This window comes from Pseudozyma hubeiensis (genome assembly GCF_000403515.1).
Source record: "Pseudozyma hubeiensis SY62 DNA, scaffold: PHS59, whole genome shotgun sequence".
Lineage (NCBI taxonomy): Eukaryota > Fungi > Basidiomycota > Ustilaginomycetes > Ustilaginales > Ustilaginaceae > Pseudozyma > Pseudozyma hubeiensis.
The window spans coordinates 256,412-271,909 of NW_012133841.1; the positions used below are offsets into that span (position 1 = coordinate 256,412).

The window sequence follows — 15,498 nt, forward strand, 5'->3', positions numbered from 1 at the left end:
CTCAGAGTCGCAGGCAGGGAGGACTCGCATACAGTGTGTAAGCTCCACTTGGTTGATCTGCGGTGGCGGCTGCACGTTGCGGCTGAGTTGACGCAGCAAGGTTGCCGTTTTGACGCTCGGATCTGCACCCGACAGACTGTGTGAAGCTTCCAGCTGAGTCGAATCCAGACAGTAGCATTCAGTGGTGCGTTTTGCTTTCAAGATACCAACCAGTAACGCAGCAACTCAGCCTTTGCGGTGTAGCATCGAGCGTCAATTGCATCGCAGCTTTCAGAAGCTTGAGCTTGGTTGCGCCTCACTGCAACGCGCACGATCGGCAGCGGACAAGTCAACTGACAAGCTCCCTCATCAATCAAGTGGGTGCACCCCAACCCTATCATCTCGACGACCAGTAACAGAGCGGACAAGCATCAAGTTCGGCCCTTTCCGTGGCAACACTCCGGCAGCATGGGCAAGAAGGGCAATCGCGGCGGCCCACCTAGGGGAGGTCGTGGGGGCGGCGGCGGCGGTGGTCGTGGCAGAGGTCGCGGACGAGGAGGCGCGCACGGCGGCTTCCAGCCATTTGGCGGCCAAGGACACATTCTCAGCGGCGCGTCCGCCTCAGACTCAAAATCCCCCCGCGGTGGCTTTGCAAATGGCAGGCCATATCGTGGTCGCGGTCGCGGAGGTCACCTCTCCGTGTCAGGACAGAATCGTGTCGGCTTCGACTACTCTGGCATGTCACGCGGTCGTCGCCACTCCTATGACGATGCAGACGACGACGACGATGACGATGATGAGGAGGATGAGGATGCGGATGACGCTGCCGACTTTTCAATAGAGCCGCCTAAAGGATACAAGCACAAGATCAAGCCACATCTCGAGTCAGACCTTCATTCGGATCTGGAAGACGATAAACCCACTTTGGAAACATCGCAACAGCAGAACATCCCATCTGGCTCTGCAACGCCTCAGCGCGCACTTCCACCTCCTACAGTATCAGCAAGCATCCCGAGGCCACGCTTCACTCCGCGATCCAACGTGCCCACCACATTCCCCGAATTCCACACCAGCAGAGGCACTGGTGGCGGCAAGTTCCGCCCACCAGAGGAAACCGAAGACTCTCGATACCTCGCCGGTATTCCAGGTCTCCGCAGACAAGAGCGAAGATCGCGCAATACGCCTCGCTTTGGCGATCCGGCCGATCAGACTCAGAGCTCCTTCCGCGTCCCTGTCACATTTGTCAAGGCTACTGGCGAGTTTGGCGATCCGCTCAAGGGCAATCTGCCTCCGAAGGATGCCGACGAGGCGATAGTCGATCCAGCTGCTCCTGCGGCCCAGGTGACCGACGCACAGCGCCAACAATCCGGAGATCCCTCAGCCCCACGTCACGCAGGTCTTGGCTTCTCGAATCGCTCCAACGCAAAGCCGTCCGTCCCCGGCTCGGAGAGTCACGCAGAGGCTTCCAAATCGCGAGTCGCAGCTACGCCTTATGAGCCGCCTCGAGCAGTACCTGCATTCCCAGACACTTCGATGCACGGCTTCGATTTTGACCAACACGACGCCGCCCACGGAGACGACGACGAAGTGAATGCCTTGCTCGCTGCTTTCCCTGGCTCCAAACAGTTGGCTGAAGGCGAGTCGATGCTCGAGGATGACGATTCCGCGGCCTGGACGCTGCCAGCTTTCCAGCCAGAGGCAGGTAGTACACCGAAAGCGACGGAGCAAGAATATACTTCCGCCGTTGTTGCTGATGCGCAGACAGCATCGCCTCCCGCAGCGGTGGTCGAACATTCTCCAGTCCCTGCGAAATACTCGTCTCGTGTCTCGACGGTTTCTTCGTCCGACGACGAAGAGGAGATCATCCTCGTACCCTCGCAATCGCGAGCTTTGCCTACAGTGGGCACTGAGCCTATCTCAGCTACCAAGCCTCTCGAAGAAGCAACAACCGAGATGGCCGCACCGGCCGACACCGTCGCCGAGGCCGTCGAGACAGAAGAGACGGAGCTCGGCTTCGTCATTGACCTGGAAGGCGAAGATCCAGCCGCGGTCGCCGAGAATGCGCAGATCAGCTCCACCACTTCGACTTCACACCGCATGGCTCTTGGTGACGCTGTGCCGGCCCGCTCCAGAACCACTGCCAGAACAAAAGCCTCCAAGCGAGGGAAGCCGCGACGCATTCCGCGGGAGGGCGATTCAGACCTCGACTGGGGAAGCGATGGCCCGCCTGGTGGCTCCGACGACGACAAGCACATGGCTCACGAAGACGACAACCTCGCAGCTGCTGCCGCTGGCATCTCGATCACGCGCACCAACAAGGACGCTGAGGTCATCACCGACCCCATTCTGGCCAAGGCAATCCGTGCAGACCGTCACGAATGGGAGTCTGAAGACGAGGATGACAACGACATCATCATGGACGTCGCCAAGTCCAGCAAGCGTCGCGGAGGACAGCGCGCCAAGCGCTCGCTCGCCAACCGCGCAGCCGCTTCGCGCAGCGCTGCTCAGCTTTCACGCAGTCGCAAGGCGGATCAGGATGCCATCGTTGCAGATTACATGCAAAATATCCTCAACCAGGCCGACAACACATCCGACGACGATCGTGACGCAGACGAGGATGAGCTTTTTGCTACAAACGACATGGTCGTCGAGACCGTCAATGGTGATCAACCGTCAGATGGAGCAGGCAAGGGCAAAGCCAAGGCTCGCCGCTTGTCGAACAAGCTCGACGACAAGACGGACTTGGACGCCATGATCCGCTTCATGAACGGAATGGATCCGCAAAAGGGCGGTCGTCAGCTCGGCTTTGGCGATATCGAGGACGAGATTCACATGGACGAAGTCAAGGAATGGCTCACCGAGAGCGAGGCTGACAGTGACGATGAAAATGATGATGACGACGGTGCCGATCAAAGTCGCGCCATTGTGGTCGACGTCGACGTTGATGCCTTTAACACAGACCGTCGCCAAGACGCCGGCGTTGAGGACGAGGAGGATGAGGAGCTTGCTGACCAGTTACGCATCATCCTCGAGGATGACGATGATGAAGAAAGCAGCGAGATCTTCAGCGAAAGTTCGGACTCCGAAGAGGACGACGACGATGATGATGATGATGATGACGACGACGACGACGACGATAGCGACGATGATGAAGATGAAGGTATGTTCCGCGGCAAGAACACGTGGGCCGATGAGGATGAAGACTTCATCCGCGCACTCTCATCGCAAGTCGGCGGCGCTGGCCTCGGAAGCAACTCCAAGTCCGCGCCCTCGTCTAAACGCCAACAGAAGAAGCTCTTCCACGCTATCTCGCGTGGCGACTTTTCCGACCTTATGGACTTGGCATCCGCGGAGAACGAGATCGACTCGGACGATGCTGCCTATGGCATGGGTTCCATCCCCACGGCCCGCAACGGCAAGCGCAAGGGCCGCAAGTTCTCCGCGTCGGATCTGTGGGCCGAAGAGCTGCAACAGCAGTGGGACAAGGATCGTGCCAGCAAAGCGACCAAGAAGCAGCAGCGTCTCATGGAGCGACAGGCTGCTGCGCTCAACCCATTCCCCAACACGCACGGCAAGGCGGACAGCGGCAGGACCAAGTCCACCAAGAAGCAGGCCAAGCTGGCGCGCAAAGCCGAGAAACGCGAGATGCGTGCGAGCCTCAAAGCGCATTCGAACAACGTCGTGTCGGCGATCAACGCTGCCGGATCGATCGATGCGGTCGACTCTTCTCTGCTCACGTTTGGCGGGAACAGCGTTTCTGGCGACATCATGTCGTTGGGACTGGACAAGAGGTTTGCGTTCAACATGGACGAGCTCAACCAGCAAATCCAGCATTTCCTCAACGAAAGAGGTCGCAACACGATGCGTTGTCAGCCGATGGACAAGTTTGCCCGTGCCGAGGTGCACGCTCTTGCTGCGGCGTACAACCTGCAGTCCAAATCCAAGGGGAAAGGGCGCGATCGATTCCCTACGCTGATCAAGACGAGCAAGAGCGGCCTCAACGTCGACTATCGCAAGGTCAAACGCATCGTCTACTCGAATGCCGGTGCTACGTTTGGCAACGATGCGGGTCGGAGCGAGTTCAAGGACAAGTCGCGGAAGAAGGGCAAAGGCGGCGGTGCAGCGGGAGGCATGTACGGTGTCGGCGGAGGCACTGTGCCCAAGAACCGGGAAGGAGAAGAGGTCGGATTCGGTGCTGACAGGATCGGAGCGGACAACATCGGTCACAAGCTGCTCGCTGCCATGGGTTGGACAGAAGGCAGCGGTATCGGAAGCTCGCAAGGCATGGCCAATCCTGTTGCGGCCACGGTCAAGACTTCGCGCGGCGGTCTTGGATTCTGAGCGTCGATTCAAGTGGTGAGCAGCTTCAGCACTTGACTTTGTGTGATTTCAGCGCCGTTCCGACGGACCGGCAATATAGACTTATCACCAGAGCTCCCGCGACGTCGTAAGTTGTCGATTGCTGTATGAAGCGAGTGGAGGATGCCTGTTTGCGGATCCTACTACACAGCCATTCAGCGTGCAAAGGGTGTTTGAATGTGATCAGCTCAGAGCGATGCCGAGCGCATCCACACGTACGCATACAACGACTTTGTTCATTACATCCTGATCCGTTTCTAAAGATCCGTCTTGGCACCAGTGCCCATCATCTGCTTGACCTTGTTCAAGTTACTGATCAACCTGTCCAGGACTTCCGGGTTGGCATCGTTCTGCGCCTTTTCGGCCTCCAAGCTAGCCCACAGCTGATTGGTCGAAGCGATGAGCTTTTCGAGCACGCCTTCGGTGGCTGAAGCGGCGGCGGCTTCGGCGGATGCGTTGAGAGTTGCTGTTGGATCGGATGTGGTGACGGCAGCGGCGAGTTGAGGTGGGGGAGAGTTACCGTATACGTAGTACAGAGCTCGAGTTGCGACCTGCTGAGCGTGACGTGGGAAGTAGTGGATCAACGAGTACCACAGCAGCAGCGTGAGCAGGCAGAAGACGACGATGACGAGGAACACCTCCCACGCTTCCAGCATGGACAGCACGAAAGTACCCTCGATGTTCCAGTAGGCGCGGAAGAGTTTTCGTTCGATGATGCGGATCGGATTCCACGTCCAGCTGTTGGCCCTTTCGTAGGCATTCATCTCGCGCTTGGAAGCTTTGAGCGGAATGTGCGTCTCTGATTGGTGATCCTTGATGGTGGAAGCGCTGGATGATACAGAGGCAGAACCGACATTGGTTGTGCTTGTTTTGGCAGAAGCAGCGGCAGAAGATGGATGCAAATGGTCTGTGGAGGAGGAAGCGCCGGCCTTGGAAGAGGCTGAGGTGGATTTGCGTGTCTTGGGCGGCATGGTCGGTGACTGCGACGGTGACGAAGGGCGGGGGATCGGACTTGGGAGTGGTTGGCAAGAAGGTAAAGACGTTGTTTGCACGTAACGCGATGTGGTGGTACAAAATTCGCCCAACACAATACTCACTACTCTGCTTACTCGAACCAACACACATACACGCTCCTCACCCAAAAGTGACATTCCCGGCTGCGTTCTTCCGCAAAACCGACGAGCATACGCGTGTCAATTTTCCAGGGCTGGAAGTGTTAGGCTTTAAGCTGGCTACACTTTAGGAGAAAGAGAATGTGGAGTTCTCTCGCGGTCAGGGCAAGTCAAGATTGGCAAAGTGACACTCGACATCAGTGTCGGTCAGACTTTCCTTTCATCATCATCATCATCGTCGTCGTCGTCGTCATCCCCTGTGGCCACTCCTCACGTTCTTGAGCATCGTCTCGAAAGAAACAGGCTCGACATGGCGATCAAAATCTTGACCGGCATCGAGGATACCCTCGCGCTCATCCTCGAGTGCGGATCCGATCTGGCTCGCATAGAATCAACTCTCCTCCCTGCGCTGCGCAAGCTCTGCAAAAATGCTTCTTCCGATGGCGAGGCCTCCAATGCTCGAAGTGCTGCTGGCTCGAGCCGCTCACAAGCTCCTACGGCCACGGAGACGGCGCTTTGCGCGCCAATCCAATCCAACCTCGACCCGCTTTCCGCCCTCGACCCAAGCGTCCATTCGGTGGGCATGCTATACATCCTCGCTGCAAGAGCGAAAGGCGCAACAAGCTCAACAGAGGGCGCAATAGTCCTTCTCTCACACATCACAGCATTCGTACAGCGCTTTGACCCTGCCCAGGTCCAGCTCGCAGGCGACAGAATCACACAGCTAGCATCCACTTTTACCGCGCTCGGAGATCAGGTGTCAGAACCGGAAACGGCTCTGCAGCTTTTGCAAGCGCTGGCGTCGAGGTTCTTGACCAGATCAGAGAGCATCACCACGCTTCATCCGATGCTGGCATATCAGTATCTCAAGACAGCGCGCTATGCAGAAGCAGCTACCATGCTTCTCGATCTGCCGCTCATCGACGCCGACACTTCTCTCACACCTTTGACACACTCGGACGTACTGCAGTACTTTTACTACTCTGCACTCATCTTCATCAAGCTCGATCGACTTCACGACGCAATCGACGCTCTCGAGACAGTGAGTGACCTCGATCTTTTCCTGATGAAATCTTGCGCTTTAGATACACGACTGACTCGCTCGTTTGCTTGCTTGCTTGACCACATTGCGACATATCAGTGCGTATCCAGCCCGGCGGTAGCAGCAAGTGCGATTCACATGGACGCGTACAAGAAGCTTCTTCTGGTCCAGCTCCTCGCCAACGGCAAAACATCGCGTTTGCCCAAATACACCTCGCAAGCTGTCACGAGAAGCTACTCCATGTTCATGAGCCCCTACGACCAGTTCGTCTCATTTTACGAGAGAAGAGGAGCAAAGTGGACCGACGAACTGCATCGTCTGGCGGAGGACAGACATGATGCGTTCGAAAAGGACCGGAACGTCGGGCTCGTCCGGCGATGCTTGGCGCTACATCGACAGAGGAGAATCCAGAGACTGGGAAAGGTGTATAGTGCGTTGTCGTTGGGAGACATTGCGCAAAAGATAGGTGTGGAGGGAGAAGTTGCAGTGCAGGAGGTGTATGGTGATGTACAAGAGATCGTAAGTAAAAGTCCTTCCTGCGACAGCCTCGGTGCAATACCGCTAACACCGACTTTTGCCCCTCCTTGCTGTGTCGACATCTGCAGGTCCGCAAGGGTTGGATCCACGCGACGCTGTCACCACCGCCTTCGACATCCTCTGCTGCTGCTGGTGTTGTCAATGGCGACTGGGTTGTCAACTTCGACACATTCGGCGGCGAGAGCTACACTTCAACTTCATCCATCTCTTTGCTCGAGGACAAGATTCGAACCGCAAAACAGTGGCAGACGCTACTTCAACAGAGGGACAGGCAGATCGAGAAGAGTCATGCCTATCTGACGAGGGTAAGCATTTACTCATACTGAGCCGGTTTCGTGAGACGATAGACGCTGACGACATTGATGATCTGTCTGGCCGACGATGATAGGGTCTCAAAATCCGTGAAGCGAGAAGCGCCGGCGCAGACGCTTTCTCGGGCGCCGACGAATTCGACGACGCCGACTATTGAAGCGGCGCTAAGGTTGTCTCTCATCATCTCAATGCAATTGATCTCAGTTGCAACTTCATGTTTGGCGGTAGCAGGGTACAGATATGGCTTGACCGATGAGCGCTGTGCAGGTGAAGAAAGCCCTCGTCTCGCAAACGGGGATTCATAGCCTCTTCTGCTTCTGAAACCTCTCGCTGTACTAAATTATCCCTCTTCACCTACCGTTGAGTTCAGTTCAAGCTTTGCACTGCTTGCTGTGGTGATACGCGGCATCTGAGCCAAGAATGTGGTCAGAGCATGCTGCAATGCCACAGTTTCACTCTCTGTCGTCGTTATGGGTGTATGACGCGCTAGCGTCGGGTTCGGTGAGCTCGTGACTGCGCGTTCACGCTGGAATACTGTGATGCTGCTACTGTATGTTGGGAGGCTTAGCCTTTGTCGTTTCGCGTCGATTGCCCGAATTCTTTCGCAAACCTCCCCTCAATTTAGCCTTTCTCGTCTTGTGTCTGTCGCCGCAATCCTTTCTTGTCTCGAGTCTGCAACAGATAGCTTTTATAAAATCTTCGTGCGCTCAGCGGACAGGCGCTGGCTGCTCCAATCCGAGGCTTCCAGAGCATCCATCAGGGAACTTTGATGCACAAGGAAGAGCGCACTGAGACAAAGATCGTCTTCTCTTCGCCTCGATCGCAACTTGAGGCTGCCCTTGCTTGCATTGTGGAACCTCCTGGCTTTGTCTGCGTCACTTTTCTGCCTGGTGTCAATGTACCCAGCATCTTGCTGGACTACAACAGATCTTTTGGCAGCGCCTCTGCTCATCAGACTCAGACAGTCGTAATTTTCAACATGGCCGAGTGAGGCAGAAGAAGGCCTGACAGATCGTTGACTTCGCGCGAGGAAGAAGGGGCGAGTTGCGAAGAAGAGGGGACACGCCCATGGTAGTCCTTTCGGCGGTCCCATTGACCGCCAAGATGCTGCTTGAAGACCTCGTATTGCGCCAACTCGCGAGACATACCCATGACATTCGTCAACCTGACCATCTCCTTGACACTATCCCTTGCGAGCATCCATCTCTTCGGGCAGGCCTTGTTGCGACTCTTTTTGGCACAACCCTTGCATTTCTCGACGATAGAATTGGCATACGGATGCTCGCAAAGACGACCGGAGTCCAAGCAGTCCGTGCCAGGCTCGTTCGTCCAATGCTCGGAGATGAGCCAGGCCCGCATCTGAATGATCACACGACGCTTCTTTGGGCGCGCGAATTGTTGATAGTTATAGCATAGTGTTAGACATCCAAGTCGCGGGGTGTCGCGGTGCTTTCCGCAACCCTTCTCTATCAACCAACTGCTCCCCTTGGACGCCACGGGGCCCGCCTCCAACACCTTCCAGAGTTACGACGAGGGTTCCATCCGGATCTTCGTCGCGTGTATTACTCATCCCGCTGAATAGCAATTTGAGTTCTGTGCACCATCCTCGACGTAATCTACGACTCCTCCATGCCCGTGGCCCACCCCGCGTCCGCAGCGGCGTGAAGCGGTAGCTAGACCCTACGGCCTTTGCACAAAGAACAAATAAAGACGGAGATCAGCATTGCTGCACCTTCGCTTGAATAGCGAGCCAGTTCCCTGTTGATTGACAAATGCTAACATATTTTCAAAGCTCGGCGAGAACAGCATCTCGGCCGTGAGAAGAGAGACCCGTGTGGCCAGATGCACATTTCAACAGCTGCTGCACCTTGCAACTCGCGCTCGACCCGACTTTCTCCACAATATCGCGCCTCTTTCGTTCTCACACTCATCTGCTTCGACATCAACACAAGTGCGCACAACCTCTCGCCAATGCAAGATGGTGAAGCGATCAGCGCAGTGCAAGTTTCCCGTGGCGAGGATCAAAAAGATCATGCAGGCGGACGAGGATGTCGGTAAAGTGGCACAGGCGACTCCGGTGTTGATCTGTAAGTTGTCCCAGGACCGAGCCGACTATAGCGATCATCGGCAAGCGAGAGCTTCACTGACACGTCTTCATTTTGATCGCGTGCATAGCGAAAGCATTGGAGCTCTTTATGGCAAGCATCGTCGAAGAGACGGTTAAGGAGACTCGCAGCAGAGGAGCCAAGAAGATGACTCCGTACCATGTGTAAGTCTCGCGCCTCGCAGGCTCATCTCGAAATGTATTCATCGCAGGATCACGATCGCGTACTGACCAGACATCCGTCTTTCTCTCTCTCCCCCTCCGCTCTCATGTCGCTCCCGTCTTCGAATCGCAACAGCAAGAGGACAGTGCACACCAACGAAACCTTTGACTTTCTCAAAGACATCGTAGCCAAGGTTCCTGATCCGGTCGAGACCGACAGCTCGACAGCAGGAGCAACAGCGGCAGCAGCAGGTGACAATCGAGGTGGCAAACGCAGAAAGACGGCCAAGAATGCGGATGAGTCGGATTGAGCTTGGCATCGACTGCTTCGGCCCGTTCACCCGCATCCACCTTCTGTTGTCCCCTTCTCGCATTGTAACTGTATGCTCGTCACCTAACGCAATCTGTACTTCTATGTCCTCTCTCCCTGTGCTGTTGTGCACCTTGATGCATGCACGCTGATCTGATCTGAACGAAGGGGGGCGGTAAGATAGCGTTGAGTCGTCTCATGTGATGGCAGCATCCAAGCATCAACGGAGAAATGCCAAGTGTTAAGCTCTGACTTTGACCACTTTCAAAAATTTCGAAATGGGCTGAGCTACAGCAACGTGGGGACTTCGGGCCAAGGTGAGCAGCGCGGGAGCTGTCAAAAAGCTTGAAATTCGAGAGTCTTTTTTTGGGTTCGAGGAGAGCGCGAGCGTGTGTGTCTCGTCTCGCCTTGAGTTGCGCCACCCTGTTCGGTGCCTCCCGCGCAGCCAGCAAGAGCCAGCCTGCGTGCCTGCCCGCCTCTCTCTCCACACGCTGATTGCTTCACAGGCACAGCTTAAAAAGCACACTTGGGTGTCGGTCAAATTCACACTCGACATCGCTCAGCCTATCTCTCGGTCTTTACACCACCTGACGCCCTTCCCTATCAACATCGGCACTCCTCGACACACAGGTCGCTCTCGATCTCTGCTGCGGCTACATCACACAGACACCTCGCAGACCAGCATCTCTCAAACTCGGCCGTTGCGTCAAGGCTTGCGATACCTAGCGCCGCTCTCTTTCGCGCATACCCTTGTCTACCTTCATTGAGACGAGAGCTCAATCCTATAGTCACCGACCAACACATTCGAAGCGTACCGATTTTATAGCAATGTCTGCTCAGGCTGCCAACAGTGCTACTGGCGAAGCTGCCGGTGCTGCCGCTGCCCCTCAGAAGCCGTTCCAGACCAAGCTCGTGCTTCTCGGTGAAGCCGCGGTGGGCAAGTCGTCCGTCGTGCTTCGCTTTGTTCAGAACGACTTCCAGGAGAACAAGGAGCCTACCATCGGAGCTGCTTTCCTTACCGTGAGTCTGCCCTTTCCGCGATGTGGTTTGCGCCGTGATTGCATGACACAGCAGTTGACTCATACCTCTCCCCTTTCGCTTGCCCCTTTGAACAGCAAAAATGCCGTCTCGAAGACCGACTGATCAAGTTTGAGATCTGGGATACCGCAGGACAGGAGCGATTCCACTCGCTCGCTCCCATGTACTATCGCAACGCCCAAGCCTCTGCCGTCATCTACGACGTGACCAAAGCCAGCTCGTTCGAAAAGGCCAAATCATGGGTCAAGGAACTGCAGCGTCAAGCTAACCCCAACATTGTCATCGCGCTCGTCGGCAACAAGATCGACCTGCTCAAAGAAGCATCCTCTTCCTCCAACGCCAATGCAGAGACGGAAGAAGAGGACGACGATGAGACGGCAACCACCACACCGGAAGCGACGGGAGACTCGTTGAGGGCTGTACCGAAGGACGAAGCTGAGGCGTATGCCAAGGAAGCCGGTCTGCTGTTCTTCGAGACTTCGGCCAAGACGGGTGAAGGTGTGGTGGAGGTGTTTACCGAGATCGCAAAGAAGATCCCGATCGACTTGCATCTGGCGAGAAACGCTGCTGCCGGCCCAGCCGGTGGGAACGGTGCCCGACAGGCGAGTGGTGGTCAGGCTGGTGGTGTCGATCTGCAGAGCAACCAGCAGGGAAACAGAAAGGACGCTTGCAACTGTTGATCGGATGTTATCCAACCCTCGATGCTCGAGGTCGCTGCTTCCACGCTATTCAGGATCACTCTGTACATATACCACCGACTCGGCTTGACATCTTGACCGTTTCTTCTTTCGCAAAAACTTCTGATCGGAGTGAAGCTGTGCGTTCGAGCTCTCGTGTTCGTGAGACATGGAACATCGATGTGCAAGTGAATGCGCCAATTGAAACGTCGAGATTGAGACCATGAAGCCTGAGAGTGTCAGATCGCGCAATCGAAGCGGGATGAATTTTCGGCGACTTCCGCTGCTTGAAAGCGGCAGTGTGCACGTCACCCGCATCAAAACTCAAAGTGGACACATAGCAGCTGCTGAGAAGCAAGCCTCGTTCTCTGCAATTCTTCTCGGAATGCCGCGCTGCACACAGAGCAACACATCGACGAGCTTTACATTCCACACTCGTTCCTTTCTTTCAACCCTCTTCATCATTCTCTCATCATCATATCAAGCTTGACCAACGTGGCACGGACTGGTCCATCATCACACACGATGCGTTTCGCAACGAGCGATGGCCTAGGCCGCAGCCGCATGAGCACCGCCTTCAGCATGCTCCTGGTGCTAGCGTTGCTGGCTGTGACGCTGCTGTCTGCACCTGCCACAGCCATGGGCGTGGTCGCCTTTGACTACGGAACAGAATGGATGAAAGTTTCCCTCGTCAAGCCCGGTCTGCCATTCGACGTCGTGCTGGATCGCGACTCGAAGCGCAAGATCCAGTCCGCCGTCGCCTTCAAGAAGTGGGGTCTCGAGGAAGAGATCCTGTTCGGCACCAATGCCTACAACCACGCTACAAGAGAGCCAAAACAGTCGTTCTACGGTCTCAAGGCCCTCCTCGGCCGCACAACAAGCGATGAGGACAAGCCATACGTTGATCTGTACACGTCGATCTTTGGCAACGACGTCGTCAGCTCCGAACGCACCACCTGTGCATTGAAAAGACCCTACGAAGCTGACCCGAAAGTCTCTTCGTTGCCAGTGCTGACCGTGGAGGAGCTCGTTGGTATGCAATTGGAATACGCAAAGAAGCTGGCGGAAGAGACGGCAGGCGAGAGGGTCAACCCTTCCTTGCCATCTGGATTCAGCGTAGGTTCGTTCGGTGGATTGGACGCCGTCGTCACCGTCCCCGCCTTCTTCAACGCACAGGAGCGCCAGGCCATCGTCGACTCTGCCACCCTCGCCGGCTTCCGCCCGAGGCTGGTCTCGGACGGTGCCGCCGCGGCGGTCAACTATGCTCAGACCCGCTCGTTCGAAAAGCCCGAGAAGCATCTCTTCTTCGACGTCGGCTCAGGCTCGGTTCGTGCTACGGTGGTCGAGTTCAGCACCAAGCCGGTGGTGATCGACTCGATCCTTTCGGTGGGCAAGACGTCCAAGGACTCGACCATTGTCGACGTCAAGGGTGTCGGCTGGGAACGCAACGTCGGTGGACTCAAGTTGGATCTCATCCTGCGCGACAAGCTCGCAGCCGAATTCGACACGAAGCACGGTCAGCAGATCGGCGGTTCGATTCGCGACAACCACCGCGCGATGGCGAGGCTGCTCAAGGAGGCGAACCGCGTCAAGCACATTCTTAGCGCCAATGAGGTCGCTTCGAGCAGCATCGAGAGCCTCGTCGACGAGATCGACTTCCGAACCATGATCCAGCGCCAAGAGTTTGAAGATGCCGTCGCCGCCGCCGGTCTCGTGCCCAAGTTTACCTCACCCATCAACCAGGCGCTGGCCAACGCCGGGCTGAAGCTGAGCGACATCAACAGCATCGTGTTGGTTGGCGGAAGCACGCGTGTTCCTCTGGTGCAGAACGCCTTGCGCGAGGCGGGTATCCCTGATTCGAAGCTGGCTCAGAATGTCAACGCTGACGAGGCAGCGGTCATGGGAGCAGCATTCTACGGCGCCAGCTTCAACCCCCAGTTCCGCATGAAGGAGATTCGTGCCTACGACCTCGTCCCCTACGCTGTCAACCTCAAGGAAGCCGATGGAAAGGAGGAGCTCATCTTCCCAGCAGCTTCGTACGAGACGGACGCCGTGCTGCGCCAGTACGACAATGTCAAGGAGGACTTCATCTTTGAGCTCGAGTACGATGCCGCTTCGCAAAAGGCGCTCGGTGACAGCACCGATCGCTCGATCTCCATGGTCGAGATCACGGGAATTGACGATGTGCTCAAGGACATCAAGGCGAGCGGTCAGCTGGATCAGGTGGACACGCACGTCAACTTGACGGTCATTAGCCGACCGCTGGGCACGTATGCGGTGGAGAACATCGTCTTGGTGATCAAGCCCAAGGCAGGAGGTGGAATTGCCGGTGCGCTCAAATCGTTCTTTGGTGTTTCGACTCCCAAGAAGGCAGCCACCAACGGTACTGCCACCAACGGCACCGCTTCTGCAGGCAAGAACGAGACGTCGACAGATGACGACGTCGAGGCGCAGGCCGACGAGACCGAAGAGACGCTCGCCACTGTACCTGCCAAGGACAAGATCGTCAAGCTCACGGCACGCGTCATCCCGCAGAATGACGCGGTGCGACCGCTTTCAGGCGTAGAGATTAAGCAGAGCAAGGACAAGCTCTGGACCATGGCCCAAGCGGCCACGCGCAAAGCTGCACGCGAAGAAGCGCGCAACGCCATCGAATCGTACCTCTACCGCGTGCGCGATCTGGTCGACGATCCCACCTACAGCTCTGTCTCGAAGCCCGCAGAACGCAGCTCGATCACGTCCAAGACGGAGGAGCTCTCCGCATGGCTCTCCGAAGACGGCGAGACGGCCGACACGTCGACGCTGAAACTCAAGCGTGCCTCTCTCGAGTCGCTCATCAAACCGCTCGAGACGCGACTTTCGCAAAACAAGCTGCGTGCTACTTCGTTCGCCGAGTTCGAATCTTCGCTTGCCGATGCACGAGCATTCGTCGCTGAAGCAAGGGCGAATCTGACCGCGGCGATCGAGACGAACCAGTCGAGCAAGTACAGCGTCACTGAGCTGGACGCATTGAACGCGACCATCGAAAAGGACGCCGAGTGGTTTGCCAAGGGCAAGAAGGCTCAGGACAAGAAGGGCCCGAGCGACGATCCTGCGTTGTTGAGTGGCGATGTAGATGCGAGAAGGAGAAAGGTAGGTGAACAGATCGGGAAGCTCAAGAGGAGAAAGATCGCCAAGACCAGGCCGAAGAAGAGTGCGCCGGCCAAGAAGGAGGACAAGAAGGAGGGCGAGGCGCCGAAGCACGAAGAGCTCTGAAACGGGGCTCGATGCTGGCCTTCAGGATCCGTGTCGCTCTTCCGCAAAAGTATCACTGTGTCTTACCTCTTTAATCAAGCCTTCATTTTCAATGGCTCTTGCAGCTGTCCTGTGTGGTCAATCAAATGCATGCTGCCGACAGTGTTCGAGATTGCACGGATGAGAAGGTGACCTGAGAACCTAACAAGTCTGCGAAAGGAAGGCCGCCGACCCATGCTGGAACTCGGACCAAGTGGCGATCAATTTCTCGAGGCAGCAGACTGCGATATGCGGCTAAATTAGGCTTCCAGAAGATTGAGCAGCGTTCACTTTCGGGAGTGAGTCGGGTCGAGCCAAACAGGGTTTCGCTGGGCAAGAAGTGGAGTCGACTGCCAAATCAATTTGCCAACCAACACCTTCTTGAACTACTTGACACCCTCATACCTCGACAAGCTCACCATCGCCTGCATTCGCAAGCAGCACGCAACCCTCGCTGAACACCGTCATCCTACACGTTCCGCATACCGACTCGTCCACTCACACTAGAAAGCAGCTAGACATTGTCCCCGGAAGAGCCGCATACACGTCGGATTGCGGCGCTGCCGGTTGACGTCGGACAGCTTCGAAACGCT

General features: G+C 56.3%; 6 protein-coding genes across 6 annotated transcripts; 4 read left to right on the top strand and 2 right to left on the bottom strand.

The window, feature by feature from the left end:
* Positions 1-447: 447 nt before the first annotated feature.
* PHSY_006634 (hypothetical protein) lies at positions 448-4,320 on the top strand (the record flags this gene model as incomplete). The annotated part of the gene is made up of 1 exon (XM_012337234.1): positions 448-4,320. One exon carries the CDS (start codon positions 448-450, stop codon positions 4,318-4,320), a length of 3,873 nt encoding a protein of 1,290 aa, XP_012192624.1.
* Positions 4,321-4,595: 275 nt separating this feature from the next.
* On the bottom strand, positions 4,596-5,489 carry PHSY_006635 (hypothetical protein; the record flags this gene model as incomplete). Its single annotated transcript, XM_012337235.1, has 1 exon — positions 4,596-5,489. One exon carries the CDS (start codon positions 5,487-5,489, stop codon positions 4,596-4,598), a length of 894 nt encoding a protein of 297 aa, XP_012192625.1.
* A 271-nt stretch (positions 5,490-5,760) lies between these two features.
* Positions 5,761-9,565, top strand: PHSY_006636 (potential transcriptional repressor subunit; the record flags this gene model as incomplete). The annotated part of the gene is made up of 3 exons (XM_012337236.1): positions 5,761-7,011; positions 7,098-7,334; positions 9,134-9,565. The coding sequence occupies 3 exons, from the start codon at positions 5,761-5,763 to the stop codon at positions 9,563-9,565; spliced, it is 1,920 nt and encodes a 639-aa protein (XP_012192626.1).
* Positions 9,566-9,648: 83 nt separating this feature from the next.
* Positions 9,649-9,927, bottom strand: PHSY_006637 (calcium-transporting ATPase; the record flags this gene model as incomplete). The annotated part of the gene is made up of 1 exon (XM_012337237.1): positions 9,649-9,927. The coding sequence occupies one exon, from the start codon at positions 9,925-9,927 to the stop codon at positions 9,649-9,651; it is 279 nt and encodes a 92-aa protein (XP_012192627.1).
* Positions 9,928-10,745: 818 nt separating this feature from the next.
* PHSY_006638 (GTP-binding protein) lies at positions 10,746-11,635 on the top strand (the record flags this gene model as incomplete). The annotated part of the gene is made up of 2 exons (XM_012337238.1): positions 10,746-10,937; positions 11,033-11,635. The coding sequence occupies 2 exons, from the start codon at positions 10,746-10,748 to the stop codon at positions 11,633-11,635; spliced, it is 795 nt and encodes a 264-aa protein (XP_012192628.1).
* Positions 11,636-12,196: 561 nt separating this feature from the next.
* On the top strand, positions 12,197-14,887 carry PHSY_006639 (heat shock protein; the record flags this gene model as incomplete). The annotated part of the gene is made up of 1 exon (XM_012337239.1): positions 12,197-14,887. One exon carries the CDS (start codon positions 12,197-12,199, stop codon positions 14,885-14,887), a length of 2,691 nt encoding a protein of 896 aa, XP_012192629.1.
* Positions 14,888-15,498: the final 611 nt, after the last annotated feature.